The 24,375-nt window shown below is 44.1% G+C and overlaps 1 protein-coding gene across 1 annotated transcript in view; it reads right to left on the bottom strand.

Moving 5' to 3' along the window:
* Positions 1-24,375, bottom strand: part of mmd (disintegrin and metalloproteinase domain-containing protein mind-meld) — a 540,350-nt gene that overhangs the window by 282,031 nt on the left and 233,944 nt on the right. The window contains exon 6 of the mRNA XM_080277960.1: positions 12,235-12,244. Coding sequence (XP_080134086.1) covers positions 12,235-12,244 — 10 coding nt within the window. The remainder of the gene's footprint in view (positions 1-12,234; positions 12,245-24,375) is intronic.

Raw genomic sequence — 24,375 nt, forward strand, 5'->3', positions numbered from 1 at the left:
TTTTTTCATAAGAGGATGCCAGTTTTTGAAAATTATTTGATACCTATGAAGTTCGATTTTTTTTTTTTTTCATTACATGGACCCGTTGCAGTTCCGACAGATTAGAAGGCTTATCTGCAACTTTTAATTATTTGTTTTTTACACCTCAGTATTCTCTAGTGTATTATTTTTTATCTCTCTGTTATCGACTTAGTTTGCACTGATACATATAGAAGAATATTAATGTTCTCAAAGAAGAAATATACCTGTGTGGGGAAGGTGATTGAGAACACCTTTAACTTACCAGCACACGGTCCTTGATGTCCCAGTAGACCACACACACACACACACACACACACACACACACACACACACACACACACACACACACACGCACGCGATATAAAGTGAAATATAAAAACATCAACATCGTCTTTCTTATCACGACACCGAAGGGACTGTTACGATGGACACAAAAGGTATATACAGTATGAGTTGACGGATATGGAGGCAGATTTCTCTCTCTCTCTCTCTAATTCCTTCAGTATGAGATCTCCCATAAACTGAACATAACCGACTGGTAATAGCAGAAATAAAGGGGACGACGATAACAACGACGACGACAACGACAACGAGGGTTATAGTGATGATAATGATGATGATGATGCTAATGATGTCAACAGCAGTAACAGTGGCGATGTAGTTAATGCAGTTCCACTAAGTACATCCAAGCCCCGTTCTCTACATCGCTTCTAAGTACAGCAAGGGTTAGATGGACTCCTGGGGATGGGAGGGGGGGTGAACACAAGGAACAAAACACAGGGAACTAAAAATGTAGGGGGGAGGGGGAGGGAAGGGAGTGGGAAGAATGGAAAGGAGGACGAAGTGTAAGTGGGGGGGGGGGAAGGTCAAGAGGACAAGGGCTTAAGAAGCAGTCAAAGGAGGGAGACATTTGGGTAAGCGAGGGGAGGAGGTAGAACGAAAAGACAGGACGGGGGCAGAGGAATTACAGAAAGTAAACACAGGGGTGAAGGAACAAAAAGGAATGATACATGGCATATAAGTTAAAAACGAGCTGATTTTCATTCATTACAAGTATATACAATACCCAAGTAATGTGTGAAATACCTACGAACCAAACAAGCTTAAACAACCCATCTATATATAACCTAACCTAACCTAACGTAAACTTACCTACCCTAACCTAGCCAAATGCAAACATTACTTCATAATTTCAATATTTAGTGACCGACTTGATTGCCGGGGATTATAGAATGAGCGATATATATTCTCGTGTGTGTGTGTGTGTGTGTGTGTGTGTGTGTGTGTATCTATCTATCAATCTACCTATCGATCTATCCATTTATATGACAGAGAGAGAAAGAGTACAGCTGAGCCGAGAAAATTAAGCCAAAAACGAAAAAAAAAAAAAAAAAAACACTGAAAAATGGCACTAAAAGACAGAAAACGGAAATAAAAAGGATAACTAAAATGCTCTGGGTTGTTCCGGGGTCAAAGGCTAACAATACCCCTTCCTCCCCCTCAAAATAAAAAAAAAAGTTTGCACAGGGTGTGGGTTTAGGCATGTGGGGAAGACGTGTGTGTGTGTGTGTGTGTGTGTGTGTGTGTGTGTGTGTGTGTGTGTGTGTGTGTGTGTGTGTGTGTGTGTGTGTGTGTGTGTGTGTGTGTGTGTGTGTGTGCGTGCGTGCGTGCGTGCGTGCGTGCGTGCGTGCGTGCGTGCGTGTGTGTGTGTGTGTGTGTGTGTGTGTGTGTGTGTGTGTGTGTGTGTGTGTGTGTGTGTGTGTGAGAGAGAGAGAGAGAGAGAGAGAGAGAGAGAGAGTTGCAGGGGGGGGGAAGCAGTGAACAAGAATTTAGACCACATCGGAAGGGTATGGAGCAAAGTGTTGTGTCGTTCATGACTGGATTATAATCTGGAGGAAGGAGATGTAATGGGAAGGGGATGTGATGGGGAGGGAGGAAGGGCGTTGAGGAAGGAGTGGAGCAACGGGGAAGGAATGGAGCAATGGGGAAGGAGTGGAGCAATGGGGAAGGAGTGGAGCAATGGGGAAGGAGTGGAGCAACGGGGAAGGAGTGGAGCAATGGGGAAGGAGTGAAGCAATGGGGAAGGAGTGGAGCAATGGGGAAGGAGTGAAGCAATGGGGAAGGAGTGAAGCAATGGGGAAGGAGTGGAGCAATGGGGAAGGAGTGGAGCAATCGGGAAGGAGTGGAGCAATGGGGAAGGAGTGGAGCAACGGGGAAGGAGTGGAGCAATGGGGAAGGCGTGGTGCAATTGTGTGTGAAAGGAAGCAGTTGGAGGGGAGTAGCAAGGAGTCGTGGGGAGGAAGGTGGTGAAAGGGGAGGAAGGAGTGAGGAGTGGGAGGAGGTAGTGAAAGAAGAGAGGGGAAGAGGGAGTGGAAGAAAGGGAAAGGGAGGTGAACGGGGAGAGAGGGTTAGGTGACGGAAGGGGAGGGGGACGGTAGGAGGGACAGACAGTGAGCGGATGGGAGGTAAAAGGAAAGAGGAGATGAAAAGAACAGATGGAAAGTATGAAGGAGGGGTGGTGTGGATGTAAAGGTGAAGAAAGAGGGCAGAACGTGAGAAAAGGAAGGAAAGCTGGTTAGGGGAGGGGGAAAGAAGGGGCAGAGGAAAGACAAGGTGAAACCCGGCGAGAGGAGGAGAGAGGGAAGCGGAAAGGAGTAAGGAGAGGAGGAGGAGGGATGCAAGGAGAAGGGAGAGGAAGTCTGAGGTAGTGAAGTGGCACTGAAGAAGCAAGAGAAAAGAAGGGGGAGGGGGAAGGAAAGGAAAGGAGGAAGAGGAGGCGGCAATAAAAGAAGAGAAGGGGAGAGACGGAGAGGTGAGGGGAGAGGAAAGTGAATGGAAGTTGGAGAAACGGTAAAAAAAAAAAAAAAAAAAAAAAAAAAAGGTGACCTGGACTGGAGGAAACGCAGCCGGTGAGGGGAAGGGGGAGGATGGGAGAGCAGGATATAAGGGAGATGATGTATAAGCAGAGGAGAAGAGAGGAGAGAAAGCCCGTGAGGGGAGGAGAGGGGAGGAGAAGAGAATGGAGAGAAGGGTGGGAGAGGAGTAGAGGAAAGGGAACAGAGACGACACGAGCAGGGCAGGAGAGACGAGGAAGTGAGGTGAGGGAAGGGAGGAGAAAACGGAAAGTGGAAGGAAGGGGAAAGAATGAAAAAAAAAGAGAGAATATTTTATGAGGAAGGATGGGGAGATGCAAAACAGTACAAGGTAATGCAAACAGCAATAGGCCTGTTGATCCTTGCTTGGTTTGTAAAGTTATACCTAATAAAACTATTCTATCTGCCAAAGACAAAGATAGAAAAGCATGAAAGTGGTAGAAGGAAAGGAGGGGAGGGGAGAGACGGAAAGGAGAGGGGAGAGGACGGAAAAGGAAAGGAAGAGAGAAGGAAAGGGATAGACGGAGATTAGGAAGACACTGAAATGGGGGAAGGAGAGAAAACTGAGGGATGGAAGAGGCAGTAAAAGGAGAGTAAGACAGAGGAGAGAGACGGATACTTGAGAGGAGGAGGAGGAGGAGGAGGAAGGAGTGAGAGTTGCAGTAGAGGGTAAGAGGGAGTGAAATATATTGCATGGGAAGAATGGCGCTCCTACGACGAAATGGTTTAGTAAATTATGTGACGACAGAGTGGGACCGTGTGTGTGTGTGTGTGTGTGTGTGTGTGTGTGTGTGTGTGTGTGTGTGTGTGTGTGTGTGTGTGTGTGTGTGTGTGTGTGTGTGTGTGTGTGTGTGTGTGTGTGTGTGTGTGTGTGTGTGTGTGTGTGTGTGTGTGTGTGTGTGTGTGTGTGTGTGTGAGAGAGAGAGAGAGAGAGAGAGAGAGAGAGAGAGAGAGAGAGAGAGAGAGAGAGGCCGAAAAGCGAGAAAACAGAGAATATGTTGTGGAAGGGTATTGGAGGGAGAGAGAAATATGGGAGGAAGAGAGAATGGGGAGAGAACCGGAGGGAGGAGAGAGGGAAGTGTGAAATGGGGACAAGAGAACAGGATGAGGGAAGGGGAGAGATGGAGAAAGTATAACAGGAGGATAGGTATGGGGAGAGAGGCGAGAGAGGAAAGGATGAGAGGGAAAAGGATGGGGAGACAATGGAGGAGGAGATATGGGGAGAGAGAATGGTGAGAAAGGGGATGGGGAGAAGCAGGAGAGAACAGGACAGTATGTGAGTAAGTGGATAAGCAGTTGGGAAATGGAGGGTTAGGAAAATACAGAAAGACAAGGAAGGAGGATGATGGTGTTATAGGAAGACCAGCGAAGGAAGAGGATGGGGGAGTGGAGGAAAACAAGGGGAGGACGAGAATGGGGGGAGTGGAGGAACACAAGAGAAAGAAGAGGATGGAGGAATGGAGAACAAGGTGAGGGAGGGAGAGGATAACGACTAGGCAACGAATAATCATTAAATTAACGCAAAAGAATGATAAATATACAAGTTATATATGTTCCATCGTTGTAATGCACTATATGTGACAATAATCAGGAATTCAATAAATGATGCACAAAAACACAGAATCAACAGGAATCAAAGAACACCTAAAACTAATAATTTTCTAAGTACTTTTCTTCTCGGAATCTGGAACACATCACACACACACACACACACACACACACACACACACACACACACACACACACACACACAAAGAATGAAAATTAATCAAAGAACACCGCAGAATTATTGAACTTTTATTATTTCTGTTTCTCCTCATGTTATCTTCATGTGGTTAATAAAGGCGGTCAAATATCCAAGTCCAGCTGGGTACACTTTATTACACTTCAGGCAACCTCCTCCCACGCTCCTGATTCTTGTGCAGTTTTTATTATCTCGCTGAGGGAAGAAAGTGACTACGTGAAGAATGGGAAACAATCAAGAAATACCAACGAAATAAGGAGATTATTCAGTTATATTCCCATAAAAACACAAAAGTTCGCCCAGCAGTGTTCGCACTAACAAAATTTACACACACACACACACACACACACACACACAATTCACCTGACCAATAAACGCGACCATACTATATCCTCGTCATGCTGGGTACATTATATAACACCTCTGATAGCTTCCTTCCATCTACAGACAGCTTTCTACAGTTTCGACAGCAGAGCACACAATGACCAGGAAGAAATAATACACGATGAAACACCAAAAATACTAATAAAATTCAGCTCTCTCTCTCTTCATCTACTTTGCATCTACTAATGTTTTCATCACCGCTTTCCACCCAGCTCATATCTCGGTCATATATCCTACTCGGGTTGAGTACACTACATCACGCTCCAGATAATCTCTTCCCACGCACTTCGTCTCGTTGAAAATTCTTGTAATCTTTAAAAAAAAAAAAAAAAAAAGACTAAATGAAAATTCCAAGATAATCAAGCTACAATCATATAATTAGGGGACAACCATATACACAAATTTAGCTATATATAATCATCTTGTATTCTGCATCTATTAATGTTCGCACCTTCACATTTCACCTGGCTAATAACCTTGGCCATAGGTGTTTATCTTAGGCATGGTTCACAACATTATACCCTCTATAATTCACGCATCCTTCTCACTGTAATTATTATACATCTCATAAAAGAAGGCAATGCCCGAGTAGACTGTCAGAACGAATTAGGAAATATAAGGAATTTATGAATACTTTAGTCACACTCTTCAAGAAAATATCAACCACTCATAATCGCATCACCAAATATCACCTGGCTACACTAGACAGACAGACATATAGATCAATGTAAAGATATACCACGTTCCTGTACCTCTGTCATTTCGTGGTTGCTTGGTAATAGAACAAACAATGATGAAGCAGAGAGAGAAATAATTATAATGAGGAAAACACACACACACACACACACACACACACACACACACACACACGCAACAAAGCCATATTAAACTTTTAACAACTCATGCTTCTCTTCATGTAAACTTTACGTGGCTAATAATCTCAGCCATATATCTTAGCAGAGCTGGGTACACTTTACTACTCAGCACGTAGCCCCGTTCCAAGCTCCCGTCTCTTTGGTACTAATTCAGAATTTCAACAACACAGAAAATAATGACACACACACACACACACACACACACACACACACACACACACACACACACACACACACACTAATATTCGCATCACCAAATTTCACCTGACTAATAAACAGGACCATATATCCTAGTCGGGGTGGGTACACCATATTACACCCGAGACAACCTCTTCCCACGCACACGTACCCTCGGTCATTTCTTTATAATCTCACACAGTCTCGCTATTTCACATCTTTCCCCCCTCTCCCTTCTTCTCCTTGCTCCTCCAATTCCTCTTCCTCCTCCTCCTCCTCCACTTTTTCTTCTTCTTCTTCCTCCTACTCCAATTACTCCTCCTCTTCCTCCTCCTCCACTTCTTCTTCTTCTTCCTTCTCCTCCTCCTCCTCCTCCTCCAATTCCTCCTCCTCCTCCTCTTCCTTTTACCCTTCATTCGCCTCGTCTCTTACTTTTTTGTGGTGTAAACGCCGCTTCCTGTCTCGCCATCTTCTTCTGTCTTTGTTCTCTCTCTCTCTCTCTCTCGTGGTGTAAACGTTACTCTGTTGTCAACTCCCCACTCTCTTCTCTCTCGCTCACACACACACACACACACACACACACACACACACACACACACACACACACACACACACACACACACACACCTATACATCCCTCTCTCCTTTCCCTTCACCCCCCCCCCCACCTTCTTGAAATTCCACACCCCAGCCACTCCTGACGAAATTCCCGGGAGTTTTTCGTCCGATGGTAAACAGTTGGTCCGTGGTGGGCATGGCAGGCTCGCATCGTCGAGGAGGGAGGGAGAATAGGGAGGGGAGAGGAGTAGGGAGGGGGAGAAGAGTGGGGAGGGATATGGAGAAATAGGGGGGTGGGGATGGGAGAGGAAGGAGGTCAGGAGGGAAGGTATGTGATGTGACTGGAGAGGAATATGGACGAGAGAGAGAGAAGGGTGATGTATGGGTAAGGGATGGAAATGAATGAGGGAGATGTGGGGTGTGGGGAGAGATGGCAGAATAGGAAGAGATATGGGGATGAAGATAATGAGAGAAAGGGATGACTGGGGAGAGGGATGGGCATGGAAAGGAATGGGAGGGGGACTGGTGGAAGTAGGGGAAAGCAGGAGAGAATGGCGAGACGGAGGCATGAAATGTACAGTAGAGAGGTATAGCAGAGGGGTGGTGAGGGAGAGAGAGAGAGAGAGAGAGAGAGGTGAGGAGGGATTGAGGCTAGGGGAGGCATGGCATAGCTGGTATTCAGAAGGGGTAATAGCTTTCGAATTTCGTAAACAGGGCTACGCAGAGGGGAGGGACGAGGAGTGGTGAGGGAGGGAAATGGGGAGGGATCGCAGCAGGGAGGGGGGAGGGAGAGGGGCCTGTAGAGGGAGAGTAGCTTGGAGGAAATAAATAGAAAGTGCAGAGTGTACAAGAAAGGGATGAGGTGGGGAGAGGATTGAATTCTGAATGGAAATGGTAACACAGCAGGGGATGGGAATGAGAAGAGACTGTAGTGAGATGTTAGAGAGAGGCGGACAGAGCATAATGAGAGACTGAGAAACACGTAACATGAAGAGGAATCGAAGTATTAAGTAGGAGAGAGACTCGAGAGGGGCTGAGCTGGGAAAGGGATGAGACTAACAGTGGGTTGAGATCTTAGGAGAGATGGAATACAGAAAAAAGGATGATGGGGATGATCATGTTCGAAACGCATAAAAACCTGGAATGAGAGACAGGATGGATATAGCCTAGACACACACACACACACACACACACACACACACACACACACACACACACACACAGACCGTCGGCCTTTCTGTGGATGCATCAAAAGTCACCTGACAAAGGACCACCAAACATCAGATAACATTTTAAGCTCGATGGAGCAACAAACACAACTCTATGTACTACACAGAAACAAAGAAACACGGAGATGAGCCACTTCACACACACACACACACACACACACACACACACACACACACACACACACACACACACACACACACACACACACACAATGCCTTAAGGTCTGAAGTGAAAGCCTCTCTTCGTTGCAGCAGCACAACTTTCTCGTTCCAGACCCACCGAGAGAGAACGATGAACACAGAGGAATGGAAGGTGGAAAGAACATGGTGGAGATACTGGCTGAGGAAAATGTGAAACAGTTGACGATGATACTGATGATGATGATGATGATGATGAAAAAATGACAATAATGATGATGATGATGATAACAAGTATTTGTTGACTGTAGTGATAAGTGAAATGTAACTTTGTTCTGCTTCCTATTTAACAGGAGTAAGATACGTTGTAAACTCTTATTTTGTTGTTTCAAGGCTTCTCTTTCTCTCTCTCTCTCTCTCTCTGAATCACACATTTCTGCAGCTCAGATTATGCAAAATTCACCTTCTTTTCCGTATTTTTCGTTATCTCATCTTCCACCTCATTCTCAGCCTCTTCAAAGCGCCAGGATCTTTTCTTGTATCCTCTTTGATGCTTGGTTCTCTCTCTCTCTCTCTCTCTCTCTCTCTCTCTCTCCCTCTCTCTTTCCTTGTTTGTTCTCCGTTTTCCTACTTCTTTTACCTTCTCCCCTTTCCCTTGTGTATTTGCTTCCTTGCTGCTTCTTTTTCCTTTCTATTTTTGCTTCTTCTCATACTGTATCTCTTGTTCCTTCTCCTGGTTTCTTCTTCCTTTGTAGTTCCATTTTCTCATTCTTCTCCACTTTTCTCATTTTTCTCTCTTCTTTTGTCCCTCTTAGTATCACCTGTTCTATCCCCTTTCCCTCTTTCTCTTCTACCAATTTCCTTCCTCTATTTTTTCCCTTTCATCCCTTCTTTCTGTCTACTGGTAATTACTTGCATTCTTCATTATCCTTCCACTCTTTTACCATCCCCAACATTTACTCCTATCACTTCTCATCTTTATTCAGTCACCTTTTCTCGCTCTCTTTAGTTTCGTTTCTGTTCCTCTTCGTCTCCCTTCCTTTTCTTCCCTTTCCTCTCCTTTTGTCTTTCTATCTTCTCTTTTTCTCGGATCTCCTCTTATTTCCTCTCCTTCCTTCCCTCGCTCTTCCCTCGCCTTTCTTTCTGCTTGCCTACTCCTCTTCTTTATCTCCCCTTCCCCTCTCTCACTCTCACTCTCCCCTCTTGCCTGCTCTTCACTATCTCTTCTTCTCTTGCCTGTCTGTCTGTCTCTGTCTGTCTGTCTGTCTCTCTCTAAATTCTACCTTACTCTCTTTAATGTCTATTTTCAGGTAGCCACTTTCTGTAGTTTTATTTGTCTCCATTTCTTCAATTCAATCTCTTTCTCTATTTTCTTATCCCTGTCTTTCATTTCTCCCTCTCTTCCATATCCCTCTCCATTCCGACTCCCTTTCCCCCTCCCCCCCACCCCATCCTTCACGCCCCATGGCATGGCCGACCCCAGTCCCCCTCTCAGACCACCAGAGGAGAAAATACAACATAGCCCCCTGGCCCCCCGGGAAGATCACCTCGTTTCTAATATGCTTCATCTCTCTTTTCTTCACGACATTTTCTTTTAATTTTTCAATTTTCTTTCTCTTTTTCATTTTCCTTTATCATTTTCTTTTCAATATTTTTCTTCTTCTTTTTTCTTTCTTCCATTTTTTGCCTACACCCACAGCGGAGGCGAAATCCAGTGTGTCTCTGACTGTCACTTACTTATTCAGTCACTGTGCCTTTCCGATGGATGAAATCTTGGAAGGTGCTGCTGTACTTCTCTGAAAGTCACATTTTCACTTCCACTGATTCTGCTGCACCTAGAGGAGCGGACGAATATGTTTGGGGTATGTCTGAACGGTGAGACCAAAGACAAAGAACACCTGTTGGGATGTGCTGGGGTGGTTGGTACGGTTGGGGTAGGGGTGGCTATCAAAGGTGTCCTTAGTCATACTTATTTATCTGAGAGGTCATACATTTTCAAGCCAGCTGTTAACCCGTTTCTAACATGCCTGATATTCTATTTCTTTTTATGTACCTTACTCTGGAAATACATTACTATGCACTTTCTTGAGGTCCTCATACGCACACCAACAGAAGGCGAATCCTCAGCAGTTATCACATGTCACCAGACATCTGGGCACTAAAACTCACCACACATGTTGTGATAAGCTTGAGTTATCAAATTCAGATCTGGTGAAATGGTATTAACGAGGGTGCCGTTACGACGCCTCGATACAACAAACTGTTCCCTGCCACAGATATATCGAACTCGCGACTACATATATACTCCCTAGGCCATCGTTACATCCACTCCACCATTACCTTTCCTGGATGCCTTAAATGGATTAAACCCTTCAGGACGAGACGGTGCCCTTTACGTCGTTTGGCGGTCACAAGATTAAAGGAATATAATCATCAATGAACAATGTTCGTAACTCCTTCAGAAATTCACGTGTTTCTTAAGCTGAATACAATCGTCTGACGTCAGCGAGAATGAATGGCAGTCTTCATACTTAAGAGGTTAGCGGAGACTGATTCTACTTGAGGCTGTTCCTAACTCTTTTACTAAGCGAAGTCTTTCCTAATCTTACAATCGCCTGACGGTAACAAGGATAGAAGAGAAAAGGACGTCATCCATAAAATATAGGCCACAGCTTTAGGAGGGAGGGAGGGAGAAAGGACACAGTAAAAGAAGAGAAATGAAGAGGAAAAAACCGTGAGGAAATGAGTAAAGGACGAGGTGAAGAGGAGATAACAGGAGGTATGAAGGGGTGGGAGGCCATGGAGAGGGGAGTAAAAAGTCTTAGGGAAGAGCTGGAGGGAGAGGAAGGAGAAGGAAAGAGGTTAAAAAAAAAAAAAAAAATAGGGTATGGAATAAGGCGAGGGACGGAAGAAAGGATGGATGAAAAAAAAAAAAAGTAAAACAAGCTGATGATAAGGGTATGGGACGACTGTGAAGGATTAAAACAAAAAATAAAGGAAGGAAAAAGGAAAGAAAGGGAACGAGAGAGAGGCGAAATGGTAGGGTAAAGGAGAGGTAGAGTGAGGGGAGGGGAGGGGAATTGAGGGGGTGAAAGGGGAGAATGGGTGAGAAAGGTAGCCTAATGGAGAACAGGTAGGGAGGGACGGAGGGAGGGAGAGCTATCGGAGGGGAGGGAGGGGAGGCAGGAAGTGATGCGAGGAGGGGAGAGAGGGAGAGAAAATGAGTGGTAGAAGGGGAAGCGAGAAGGGAGAGGGAGAAAGAGAGAGATGGGAATGGAAGGGGATATAAACAAGGAGGGAGGAAAAAGGAGAGTCAGCAGGAAAGGTGTGTGTGTGTGTGTGTGTGTGTGTGTGTGTGTGTGTGTGTGTGTGTGTGTGTGTGTGTGTGTGTGTGTGTGTGTGTGTGTGTGTGTGTGTGTGTGTGTGTGTGTGTGTGTGTGTGTGTGTGTTTAATAAGCAAAAAACCAGTGTGACAAACAGAAATGCAAAAAAACAGAAAACGAAAAGAGATATACTCCTGGAAAAGCAAGGGAGAGAGGAGAGAATTCCAGGGAAACAAGGAAGAACTCATATAATATGTATGGAGAGAGAGAGAGAGAGAGAGAGAGAGAGAGAGAGAGAGAGAGAGAGGAGGAGTGTGGGAGGGAACGAGGAGGGTAGACTCAGCATCACCCGACAAAACCACTCGATGGAAAATGAGGTGAATTGGATCTGAGGCCCTCCAAAATAACACACCCAGCCCCCAAGGACTCCTACCCGCCCCGCATACATGTTTCCTCCCCTCTCTCTCTCTCTCTCTCTCTCTCTCTCACACACACACACACACACACACACACACACACATACAGGCTTCTATTAAATGGTCTAACGGGGCGGCGCCCCAAAGCTGAGACGGTTACTTCGTGTACTCTTTCCTTGGTCGTATTTAGTAAGCTATATCAAGCCAACTTTGAAAACTCTATAACAAGACGGTTTTTTCCGTTCTTCACTCCTTGCTTGTTACCACTATGTAACAACAAGTTTTTCCCCTCATTTACTTCCATCCAACTTGCTGTGTTGGTCATACGTCTCTCGCCTTGCACGATGTTCAGACTTCTGTGACTCAGAATCTCTTTCGCACCATTCTTGCACCTACCAGACCTCCCTAACAACTCTCTCTACTTTCGATCTGCGCATCTTCTTTATCAACGACGCACAACCAATTCTCTTCACATAATCACACCATTTTAACACACTCTCGACTGCCTCTTCCATCACCTACCCGTATCCCTACCCTACCCGTATCCCTGACCGCTTTGGAAAGAGTTCCAACATCCTTGACCTTTTCCTCACAACTAATCCTTCTGTTTACCCCGTTAATCGTTTCTCTCTGTTGGGCTCCTCCGATTACAACCTCATTACCTTAACCTGTCCTATCACTCCAGCAATCCCTGTGGACCCTCCCAAGACGCAGCGGGTGTGGCACATTGAAGCTGCTGATTGGGAGGCCCTCAGACAGTACTTCCATTTTCCTTGCACTGTAATTGTTTCCAGGGCCGCGAGTCAGAGTGTGCCTCGTGCATTAGGGAGGTTATTCTCTCGGGCACTGAAGCATACATTTCTTTCTCTTTATGCTTTGGCTAAAGAAAAATGGATCACTCACGCTACTTTTAACTCTGTCCACAAGGAGAAGACCTAGAAAAGGTGCCATCGCCAACCCATCCTTGAATCTCATCTCTTTTATGGCTTTACCCGGAACCGTGCTAGGTTTGCTCTCCACTCATAATAAATGTTCCTTCTGGCACCTTGCCAAAAACTTTCTAAAAACTTAACTTCACCCTTCTTCCCTCCTCTTTTCCGCTCTGATGGCACTGTAGCTGCTTTTTCTACTGATCCGACAAATCTCTTTGCTCAAACTTTCTCTTCCATTTTCACCTCAGACGATTCCGGTGCTGTTCCTCCATCTCTTCCCTCCCTCTGACTCCCAGATGACTGACATTAAAATTTCTTCAGATGAGGTACTTTCTGTCATCACTGGCCTCAGTACTAACATGAAGCAGGGACCTGATGGTGTCCCTCCTTTTGTTTTCAGGAACCGAGCTGCTGTGCTTACACCCTGCCTAGGTAAACTCTTTTGCCTTTGTCTGTCGATGTATACCTGCACTTTTTCTTCTTGGTGAAAGTTTCCCCTTATTCCATCTGTCCCAAAGAAGGGTAACCATTCCCAGCCCAGTAACTATGGTCCACCTGCTTTAACATCCTGCATTCCTCATCTATCCTCATTAAACATATAAATAAATAAATACATATACAAAAAAAAACAAGTAAAAGATAAAAATAACGAGCGTTTCCAATCATAACCTTCTTTCGATCGCCAGTACAAGTTCCGCCAGGGACGCTCCACTGGTGACCTTCATACCTTCCTTTCATACTCCCGGTAATCCTCCTTTCGGGACTTTGGCGAAAGCTTTGCCACTGCACTTGACATCTTAAAGGCTTTCAATCGAGTTAGGCATAAATCTTTTTTTTTTTTTTATCTACCCTCTTAGGGTTTCTATCCTTCTGTCTGTGCCTTCATCTCTAGCTGCCCTTCTGGTCGTTCTATGGCTGCTGTTGTAGACAGGCACCGCCCTTCTCCTAGAGCTATCAATAGGGATGTTCCTCAGAGTCCTGTTCTAACACCAACTCTCTTCCTTCTGTTCATCAATGACTTTCTAAGGTGTACATCTAACCTTATCCACTCATACGCTGATGACTCCACCCCTCACCTTTCTGTCTGCTTCTTGCAACATCCATCTCAGCAGTTACTTTGACAAACACAGGATGAGGCTATGGCGCTCCTAATTTCTGACCTGGCTCACATCTCATATGGGAGTAAAAGTAATCTTGCTGATTTTAATGCATCTAAATTTCAATTCTTACATCTTTCGACTCATCAAAATCTTCCACAGGAGCACCCTTTAATATTAAACAGTATTCAACTCAGTCTTGCAATATCGATGAACATACTTGGGGTTTGATCCCCCGGAATTCATCATGGAAGGATCATATTACCTCTCGCTCAAAATCTGCTTCCAAGAGATAGGTGTGCTGAACTGGCTCCGTGTGACCCGGACAGTAAACCTAATCTGACCGGCCCGCCAGTACGCTCCATAAATTCACAAAAATATTCCCGTTTTTCACTTAGTAAGTAAAAAGCCAGTGTGTATTACTTGCTGTTAGTCACTATGTTAGTTTGTTCGAAAAAGCGATTCACACTTCAAGGGCGTAGCCAGGAATTTTCATTGGGGAGGGTGAGACCAAATAGTTATGACTGATCAATGCATGGGACTTCATGCAAGGGTCTGAAGAAGAGGTGAAATATTATTATTTTTGAGACTTTCGAACTTCCTGTGGCCTGCGTCAGGAATTATCTAATATAACACCGGTTGGTCTACGTATATTTGTCAGAAAGATTACACAAATGTAACAAACAAAAAAATCAAGACCAACTATAAATCAAACATTTCGGTCCACTACAATTTACAATTATCACAGATGGTGACAGTTTCCAACACACACGGTAATATAAAAATGAAACAAAAAATTCAAGTTAAATAAGAACTATGAATAAACAACCAAATACGTGAATGATAATGTGAGAAGAAAATGAATTTTATTTTCAATGGAAAGAATATCAAACGAAGATACGAAAAATATTAAGATGTTACATGAGAGAGAGAGAGAGAGAGAGAGAGAGAGAGAGAGAGAGAGAGAGAGAGAGAGAGAGAGAGAGAGAGAGAGAGAGAGAGAGAGAGAGAGAGAGAGAGTACAGTCTCATCAATTATAAAAGGTTCCATCTGGCCTACTTAGTATTTCATAACATACCTCCCTCTCTCCCTCTCTCTCTCTCTCCTAGTCTATATTATTCATCCTCTCTTTCTTTTCTCTACTGGCCATCTTTTCCTTCCCACCTATTTTCCAATGCTAATCCTCTCTCACTTCCATTTTTTATTACACATACACACTTGGTTGACAGACTACACACACATCCAAAGCCACTACAATTACACTTACAAGCACTTCTCACCCTACATACAATCCCTACTAAACAGCCTAAGCCACTTGGTAGAGATACATTGGCTGTATCGTCCCGATTTCTGTCGGGATAGGCCGGTCCTGCAGTGGATACTCAAGCGGCTGATGATGATGATTATATATATATATATATATATATATATATATATATATGTATTTATGACGCCTCCATTTTGGTTCTGACAAGGTAACTCACGTCCCCAATTTTCTATTTTGATAATTTTCGATCATATGCTTTACTATTCTTGACGTTTCGCTAATAATTTTTCCCGTATATGCAAAATACATTAACACACCGTAAGAATACCCACAAATTCCCAAGAATTGATAGATAGTGACATATTACTTGTTGGACTGAAGCATGGTTCATAAAAATTCTAAAAAATAGAAAAAATAAGATTATTACACACAGTCTGGTGCATAACTTTATCGCAACAAATATGAGGCTGGGGGAGTATTCGTGGGTGATTGCGTTTTGTGAGATGAGCTGCGAGTCAGTGTGGCATCAAAGAAGTGTCCGAGACTTGTGAGGTGATTATACTATTCTTCACTTGTTAGGCATGACATTGCTATCTTTCAATTCTGGACGCTTTGTACATGCCAGTCAGGAAGAAATCCAATGAAAAAGATATTAAGTGTGGTATTGTCTTATTCTGCCACTGAGCTACGGGAAACAAGTTGCAAAAAGACGAAAAATCGCGGCCTAGCAAAAGTGAATGTATCATGGCTATGGACAGATAATGGGTATGGGTGACTGCTATATTTTGGAATCTTGCGTGACAAATTGGGTTCTCTAGTATCCCAGTGAAACTACTCATTTATGTACTGGTATCTATCTACCTATCTAGCTATGTATCAATCTATCTATCTAGTTATGTATCAATCTATCCATTTATCTATCTTGAAAATGGAATCACATCCACTCTGCATTCTCCCCACGACCCCCAAATTGGGACCCACTGCCCACGACATCCAAATTGGGACCCACTGCTCACGACATCCAAATTGGGAACCACTGCTCTGTATTATTGTTATCAAAGCTCTGTTCGATATTTACTTTAAAATGCATTTCTTCTCTCTCTCTCTCTCTCTTAATTCCTTACTGTTACCCCTTTTCTCTCAGCCATCCTCTTTCGTCGTTACTTTCGCTCTCTTTCATCAACTTACTCATTAAGCTTTACCCTCCTTTATTCCTGTGTCATCATCATCATCATCATCCTTGCATTTACTATGTCTCCTCTTTCCCTTTCATTTCCTGGTCCTCTTCGTCCTCTTTGTTTTTTTCATTACCGAAAATTATGAGTGTTCCTTATACCTCCCTCGTCTTCTTCCTCCCTCTTCTCTTTTTGTCGCTTTGCACCCTACCATTTCTCCCACCCTCCCTTTTCCATCTCTCTTATCTTCCTCTTCTTCCTCCTCCTTCCTTTGTTTTCCCACCACCTTTACCTTCGCCATTAAGTCTTCTTCTCCTCTCTTGTCTCCTCCTCCTCTTGTTTGCTTACTTCTCATTCTTCTTTTATTCTTCTTTAATTCCTGCCTCCTTCCTTTTTTCGCCTTCCTTCCTTCCTTCTTCCTTTCTTCATCTTCCTTCCTTCCTGCCTCCTTCATTTTTCGTCTTCCTACCTTCTTCCTTTCTTTTTTCGTCTTCCGTCCTTCTTCCTTTCGTCATCTTTCCTTCCTTCCCCCTCCTTCCTTTCTTCTTTCCTCCTCTACTTCTTCCCTCTTCCTTCTTCTTCTCTTGTTCCATTCTCCTCTTCGCTCTCCTTCCTTCCTTCTCATTCTCTCACTATTCTTCCTCCTTCTTTCCTTCCTTTCCCTTTCTCCTCCTCCTCCTCTTCTTCTTCTTCCTCTTCCTCCTCCTCCCCATTCGCCTCTCCCTTCAGTAATTAGTCAACGAAACTTAATCTTTGCCACTGATCTTCCAACTCCTCTCTCTCTCTCTCTCTCTCTCTCTCATATTCACCTTTTCCTCTAACGCTTTCTTCTTTGTTTACATTTTCACTCTTAGTTTCTCCCTGTCTATCTAACTGCCTGCCTGCCTGCCTACCTACCTATCTATCCCTCTATCTATTTATCTATCTATCTATCCTTTTCTCTGAGTCCTACAATTATCTCTATTCTCATTTCTAAACAACTAATCCCTCGTACCCATCAAAATCTAGTCCTGGTGGTCTAGTGGTCAGAACGCCCCAATCGGAGTGCGGCCTCGCGTAGGTTCGATCCGCAAGAGGTGACTGGAGGTATTTTTATCAAGTTAGGTCACCAAGGGGGACAGGCTCTTCATCTACCCTCAAATATACTCGAATTTCTTAGCCTGGCCTCGGGCCCCTGTATCTCAAAATGGGGAAATGGGATGGACTACTACCAATTATTGCCTTCTGATCATTCATATTTCACTCTCGTCACTTCTTCCTTCCTATCCCTCCATCGCTATTTTTTTTCTCTTTCTCCTTTCCATTCATCTTCACAGTCCCTTTTCTACATATACATTTGCAAGTATATTTTTCCTTCCCATCTCTTCATCTCCTTTCCATCTCTATCCCCTCCCTCCATTTTCCCATGCCTTCTACCTCCCTCCTATCTCTCTCCATTCCACAACAGCTTTTCCATTCTCCTACCTCCTCCACTTCCACTTCCTCCTTTTCCTTCTCCTTGCGTTATCTTCTTTTGCTATTTCTCTTCTAATCCATTTTCCTCTTCAATTGTTATCTTTTACCTTTCTTTTCGTTTCTTACCTTTATTGTCCTGTTCTATCTTCCTTATTTTTTGTATTTCATTCCACTCCAATTTTTTTCCCCCCTTTACTCGCCTGTTCTGTCGTCTTTGTCTTTTTTATTTACCTTTCACTTTTCTCCTCTCGTCTTTTCTTTATTCTTCATCTGGGCGCTTTGTTCTGTTCGTTCTCTTCTTCTTTGCCTAAGTTTCAAGTGTCTTTCTTTTCCTTTTTTCATCCCTTTCAATCACAGTCAACATTTACTCTCTCTCTCTCTCTCTCATTTCCTCCCTCTCCCTCCTCTATTTCTCTTCTTTCTTCCTTCGACCTTCCTTCTTCCCTCAGACAAAACTTCTTGGTTCTCTCCTTCCCCCATTAGTTCTCTCCCTTCTTCTTTTTCTTTTCTTTCTCCCTCTCTCCTTTCCTCCAGCCCCTCTTCCTTCTCTCCGTCTCTCTTTTCCTCTATGATATCTCGTCTTCTCTCCCTTCTTCCTTCTCTCTTTCAATTTATTCCTCCATTCTTTTCTTTCTCTTTCTCTCCCTCTATCTGCCTATCCCTTCTCTCCTCTACTTCTTTCTCTCCCTCATTGCTTTAGCTTTCCTCTAGCTATTCTCTTTTACTTCTCTCTCTCTCTCTCTCTCTCTCTCTCTCTCTCCCTCTCTTCCTTTCCTCCTTCTCTCCCACCTCCTCCTCCAGCGACCGACCTCAGCGCCTCTATTAAAGCACCAAGGCGAGGCAAACTTTGTACCTCTTACCCTCACCTACAAATTGGGAGGGACAGGGAGCAGAGAAAGGACGGAGGGAGAGAAAGGGAAGAAGGAGAGAGAGAGAGAGAGAGAGAGAGAGAGAGAGAGAGAGAGGAACGAAGGAAAGAGACAGAGTGGGGGGGAGAGAAAAGCAGGGAGGGAAAAGAGGAGGATGTAGGAAAAGTAGGGTAAGAAAGGGAAAAGGGAGAGAAATGGAGGAGGAAGAGAAAAGGAGGGAAGGGAGAGAATTGGAGGAGGGAGAGAAACGGAAAAGAGAGAGAATTTGAGGGAAGGGAAAGTGACAAGAAGAAAAAGGGAAAAGGTTATGAGGGAAAAGAGACGAGGAAGAGGGTCAGAAAGGAAGGAGAGAGAGAGAGAGAGAGAGAGAGAGAGAGAGTTGGAAGAAAAATGGTAGCATTCATTAGCTCTGGCGTCCCATGCTCAAACTCACTCTCTCACTTTCTCTCAAAGGTACACATGGTACACACACAGAGAGGTGATGGAGGACATACACAATTCATACACATATGCACACAAAAAATGGACACGCATTTTCTGTCTATCTGTCTGTTTGCCTCTCTGTCTGTCTGTCTGTCTGTCTGTCTCTCTCTCTCTCTCTCTCTCTCTCTCTCTCTCTCTCTCCACACACACACACACACACACACACACTGGCCAAATGGACTGGGAAAACGCACACACTTGCCTAACTGCATCTGGGTGGAGCCGAAAAGGAGGAAGGATGGAAGCAGTGCAAGAGGAAAACGAAGGAAGGAAGGAAGGAAGGAAGGAGCGAGGGAAGGAAGGAAGGAAGGAAGGATGGAAAGATGCAAAAGAAGGAAGGAGGAAGGGAGGGAGGGGGGAAGAAAATGGAAGAATGAATGAAGAAAGAAAGAAAGGAGAGTGAGAGACCTTTGAAGAGAGAAATGAATGAATGAATGAATGACGGAAGGAATGCCTGAATATTTAAATGAATGCAATTAGTAAGTAAGCAAGCAAGGTAGGAAGAGTGGACCTTGTAATGTGGCAAAAACAATGGAATTACTGAGTAGGTGATGGCTGGGAGCTAAGACTTACTGAAACTGAAGAGGAAGGAAGAGAGAACGAGAGCAGAAACGAGAAATGAGATATGAAGAGGAATACTGAAGAGGGGAAATGAAAGAAATGAGAAATAATGGGAGGTAAGAAGAAAAGAGAAATAATGAGTGGAGGAATAACAAAAATGACAGTGAAAAGAAAAGGGACGTTACTGAAGAGAACAGGAGTGAGAGAGAACGGAGGAGGAAACAGACAAGAGAAAATAAAAAAGGAAGATATGATGAGACAGAGAAGAAAAAGGAAATACGCGAGAAGAGGAGAAAGAGATGAGAAGGGAAAAAAACGAGAGAAGAAGACAGAGAAGACTGAAGAACGAAGGTGAACAGAGAGAGAGAGAGAGAGAGAGAGAGAGAGAGAGAGAGAGAGAGAGAGAGAGAGAGAGAGTGTGTCCACAAAACCTCCACCTCTCTCTCTCACACCGCTCCTCACTCATTCTACCTCCGTCCCTCTATTATCATCCCTTTTCCAGACTCCTTTCATATTTCCTCCCCTACTATTTTTCCCCCTTTCCGTTCCTCTTCCTCCTGAATGCCACCCTTATTATTATTTTTTTTTTTACCGTTCCCTTTCCTTTCTCTGTGGTTAATAGGAGTGAGATATTGCCTAAGGGGTAGAAAGGTGCTGGGAGTGTGTAATGAATGGAGAAAAGGGGGATAAATAATGGAGTGAAAAATGGGCTGCTTATTATACGGGAGAAAAGGAAGGTGGAGAAAGAGGGGGAGAAGAAGGGGGAGGACGAGAAGGAAGGATGGGCAGAGGAGGAGGAGGAGGGAAAGGGGAGGAAAAGGGAGAAAGAGAGAGAGGAGACGAGGAGGGAATGGGGAGAAAGGAGGATAGGAAAGGAGAATGAAAACTGTAAAACTTGAAAAGGTTAGGGAAAGGAGAGGAAGAAAGAGGAAAGAAGAGAAACAGAGGAAGGGAAGAAGGAGAGAAAAGAAACAGGGGAAGAGAAAGCGGAGAATAAGAATGATTGGGAGGGAAAAGGGACGGAAAAGTGAGACGAGGGAAAATGGAGAGAGAGGGATAGCAGGGATTAGTTAAGAAGTTAAAGTAAGAGGAGAAGATACAGAGGGGAAAGGAGAGAAGGAAAGGGAAGAGGGAGCAAAGGAATATGGGGAAAAGGGGAGGAGGAGAACAGAAAGAGGAGGAAAAGTAGAACTGGACAGGGACGAAAGGGAAAGAGAAGTGGGGAGGAAAACAGGGAAGACGTGTAGAGAAAAAGGAGGGCAAAAGAAGTGTACGTGGAAACAGACCAAAGAAGAGGAAAAGGGGAGAAGAGAAAACGGAACAGAGATGTATAAGCAGGCGAGGCGGAAAATGGAAGAAGCCAATAACGAGGGGAAGGTGAAAGGAGGGAAGGCGCAAATGGAAGTAAAATAAACGAGGCGAAAGTTAATGTAAAAAAAAAAAAATGGAGGTACGTGAACGAAGCATGAACACACCAAGAATAAGGGGAAGAGACAGAAAAAATGAGGAAGGTAAATGGAAGGGGAAGGTAAAGAGAGAAGGTACGTGACGAAGAAGACTTATTAAAAAAGCATCACTTTAGAGGAGTCAACGCAAAGAGGGATTTCATCAAGGAGAAAAGACGGACGGAAGAAAGGAAAGAAGGAAGGAAGGAAAGGAGGAAGGAAGGAAAGGAGGAAGGAATGTAAGGATCAAAGTTTAAAAAATATATATCACGAGAGAGTGGACAAGCACCAAATATTTTACAAGCATTACGGAGTACACATAGCAACGATAAAGGGAGGCCAGGTACGAGTTATCCTCTTTACATACTTCAGAAATTAGCATAAAAAATTGGGTCCTTTCTTTCTCCTGTCCAAATTAAGGTTTATGCATACGAATGACCAAAAAAAAAAAAAAAAAAAAAAAAGAGGGGGGAAGGAGAAGCGGCGAGGAAAACAAAGTGGTATTAACAAAGCAATACCCGAAATAAAATCCTTGTGCAAAAAAGTGAGTGAGACGAAAAAGAGAGAACGAAGAAAATTAAAGCCAGCTCCCAAACCCGTCCCCTATATTTCCACCGCCTATCACACACACACACACACACACACACACACACACACACACACACACACACACACACATTATCCCCTTTACGTTATTCTCTCTCTCTCTCTCTCGTCCGTAATTGAATACTTTACGGGCTGGGAACCACTGACGAAGACTGGGTGGAGACGTATATATAAAATGGAGAGGTTGGGGAGACGGCAATTAGAGAACGCGAAGTCAACACCGAGGTTTTTCATTCCTTCTTTTTTTTTTTTTTTTTTTTGGGGGGGGGGCGGGTTGGGGGATTGAAGGGTGGAGAGAGAGAGAAATGGGCTTTTGGGTTGGGGGTATAAGGTGTGGTGTGTGTGTGTGTGTGTGTGTGTGTGTGTGTGTGTGTGTGTTTTATTAGCTTTATCACTGTAACTCCTGCAGTGAAGGTGGTTGGAAACATTTATTCTATTTGCCACTGTTGCTATATCTTCTTGTTACTCATGATCCTTGACTGTGCAGAACTGAGGCATGGAGGCAGATGCTGCGATGGCCTGTGTTGTGTGGTGTTTCGCGCAGATCAATGCACTGTGTAACCCTCGTCCAATATCCCTTCACACCGTCTCAAAATCGTGTCAAAATATAGAGAAACCAAGCTAAAATAATCATCAGTAATCAATGGGGTTTGCATCTCGCTTTTCTAGTTGGAACCTCACACGTGTACAGGAACTATGGCTCTTACTCTTACGTGTCTCTTCCATACTAATACCAAGTTTGTATAGACAGGGACTGGATGGTGTAAATAGGGCAGCAGGGAATGAATCAACTGCTCTGATCATACACATTGCATTTTAGAGTTGTCTATGGATTGGTGTACATACAGTACAGTATGGAGGAGTTTATATATGGACGGGTATATATATAGCTATGTGTATATATGGGTGGGTGTTTATGTGGATGGGTGTATATGTGGATGGGTGTATATGTGGATGGGTGTATATATGGGTGGGTGTATATGTGGATGGGTGTATATATGGGTGGGTGTATATGTGGATGGATGTATATATGAGTGTGTGTATATATAGGTAGGTTTATATATGGGTGGGTGTATATGTGGATGGGTGTATATATGAGTGTATGTATATATAGGTAGGTTTATATATGGGTGGGTGTATTTATGGGTGGGTGTACATACGGGTGGGTGTAAATGTGGATGGGTGTATATATGGATGGGTGTATAATATGGGTGGGTGTATGTGTGGGGAGGGTGGTGATCTGCTTTGATTGGGGTACTGTGGTTGCTACATGTATGGGTTGTGAGGTGATGTAATTGTGGAGGAGAGAGAGAGAGAGAGAGAGAGAGAGAGAGAGAAATACGAAGGTATGCAACAAGGATAGGAGTAACTACAGAAAAAAAGGTAATACTGCCAGAAAAAGGTAATCGAGAATCAAATAATTTTCCACTCTGAGAAGCTGGTAAGTTTGGAGGGCCGGATCGCTTCGCGTAGAGATAGATTTTTTTTTTTTCTCTACTCCAAATATTTTCTTTCCTGCTGATTGAATTTTGGATACTTTCTCAGTCCCCCTTCTTGCTCACTCTCTTAATACCCTCCCTCCCTCTGTCTGTCTGTCTATCTGTCTGTTTGCCTCTCTCTCTCTCTCTCTCTCTCTCTGTGCCACTCTGTCTGTCTGTCTGTCTGTTTATCTTCCTCATCCTTCTATGTCCTGTTCTATTACGTATCCCTTCATTCTTCCTTTACTATCTCACCTCCTCCTTTCCCTTGCCTCACTCCTTCTCCCTCCATCCTACATAGTTTTCTCTGCCACCTCCCCTCCCCCCCATCTCCCTCTTCCTTTCGTACAATTCCAGTTCTCCTTTACCGCCTTCCAGTTCCTGATCCTACTCCTTCCTTCGATTGCATTCCCAATTCTTCCATTCATATTTCGTATTTTTCTCTTTACTTCCTCATCTCCTTTCTCTTCTCTCCCTACTACTCCTTACTCCCTTCCTCCCACCTTACTCCCTCCTCTTCACCTCTCTCCTTTTATATCTCACAGCGCTCATCCTCTTCTTCGTATCCCTCCTCACCCACCATAACTCCCTCCTTCTTCCTCCTCCTTCCTTCATCATCCTTCCATTTATTCCTCACCTTCCCCTTTTCCTCTTTTCTCTAACCTCCCTCTTTGTCCTTCACTGAACTCCTTTTCTTGCTCACTACTATCCTTTTCTCCCTTTCCATCCTCCTCCTTCCTTTCTTCATACTCTCTCACTTTCCTTCTCCTTTCTTTCACCTCTTTTCTTCCCATCTCTACTCCTATCCCTTACCTCCTGCTCCTCCTTCATCTCCCTTCTCCCTGCACCCTCGCTCCTTCTCCCTCTATGTCACTTTCCTCTCTCTCACTGCACCTTCCTCTTCCATTCCGAACCTCCTTCACCCTCACGAAAAAGAAAAAAAAATCCTCCCCCACTCAAAAAAAAAAAAAAAAAAAAAAAAAAAAAAAAAATGGTGCCATAAAAATCAGGCCTCGTCCAATGAGTCGCTCCCCGTGTCGAAAATTTTCACCCAACTTCGAATTTACTACTTGACTTTCTCTGGAACCCTTTCTCTAAGCGACGCCGTATATTTATTTCCAGTAGGGGGGATGGCGGGGGTCTGCGCTCCCCTCCCCGTGTGACCTGAGAACTGTGATGGCCTCTTTCCTATCACCTGATCCCTTTGTTTAATCTGATGACTATTTTTCTTACTTTATTTTTGATGCAGTTTTATTAAGTCTGGGAGAG

This window comes from Coenobita brevimanus, chromosome 71 (genome assembly GCF_032717465.1).
Source record: "Coenobita brevimanus isolate Jiangsu-jjx chromosome 71, ASM3271746v2, whole genome shotgun sequence".
Classification (NCBI taxonomy): domain Eukaryota; kingdom Metazoa; phylum Arthropoda; class Malacostraca; order Decapoda; family Coenobitidae; genus Coenobita; species Coenobita brevimanus.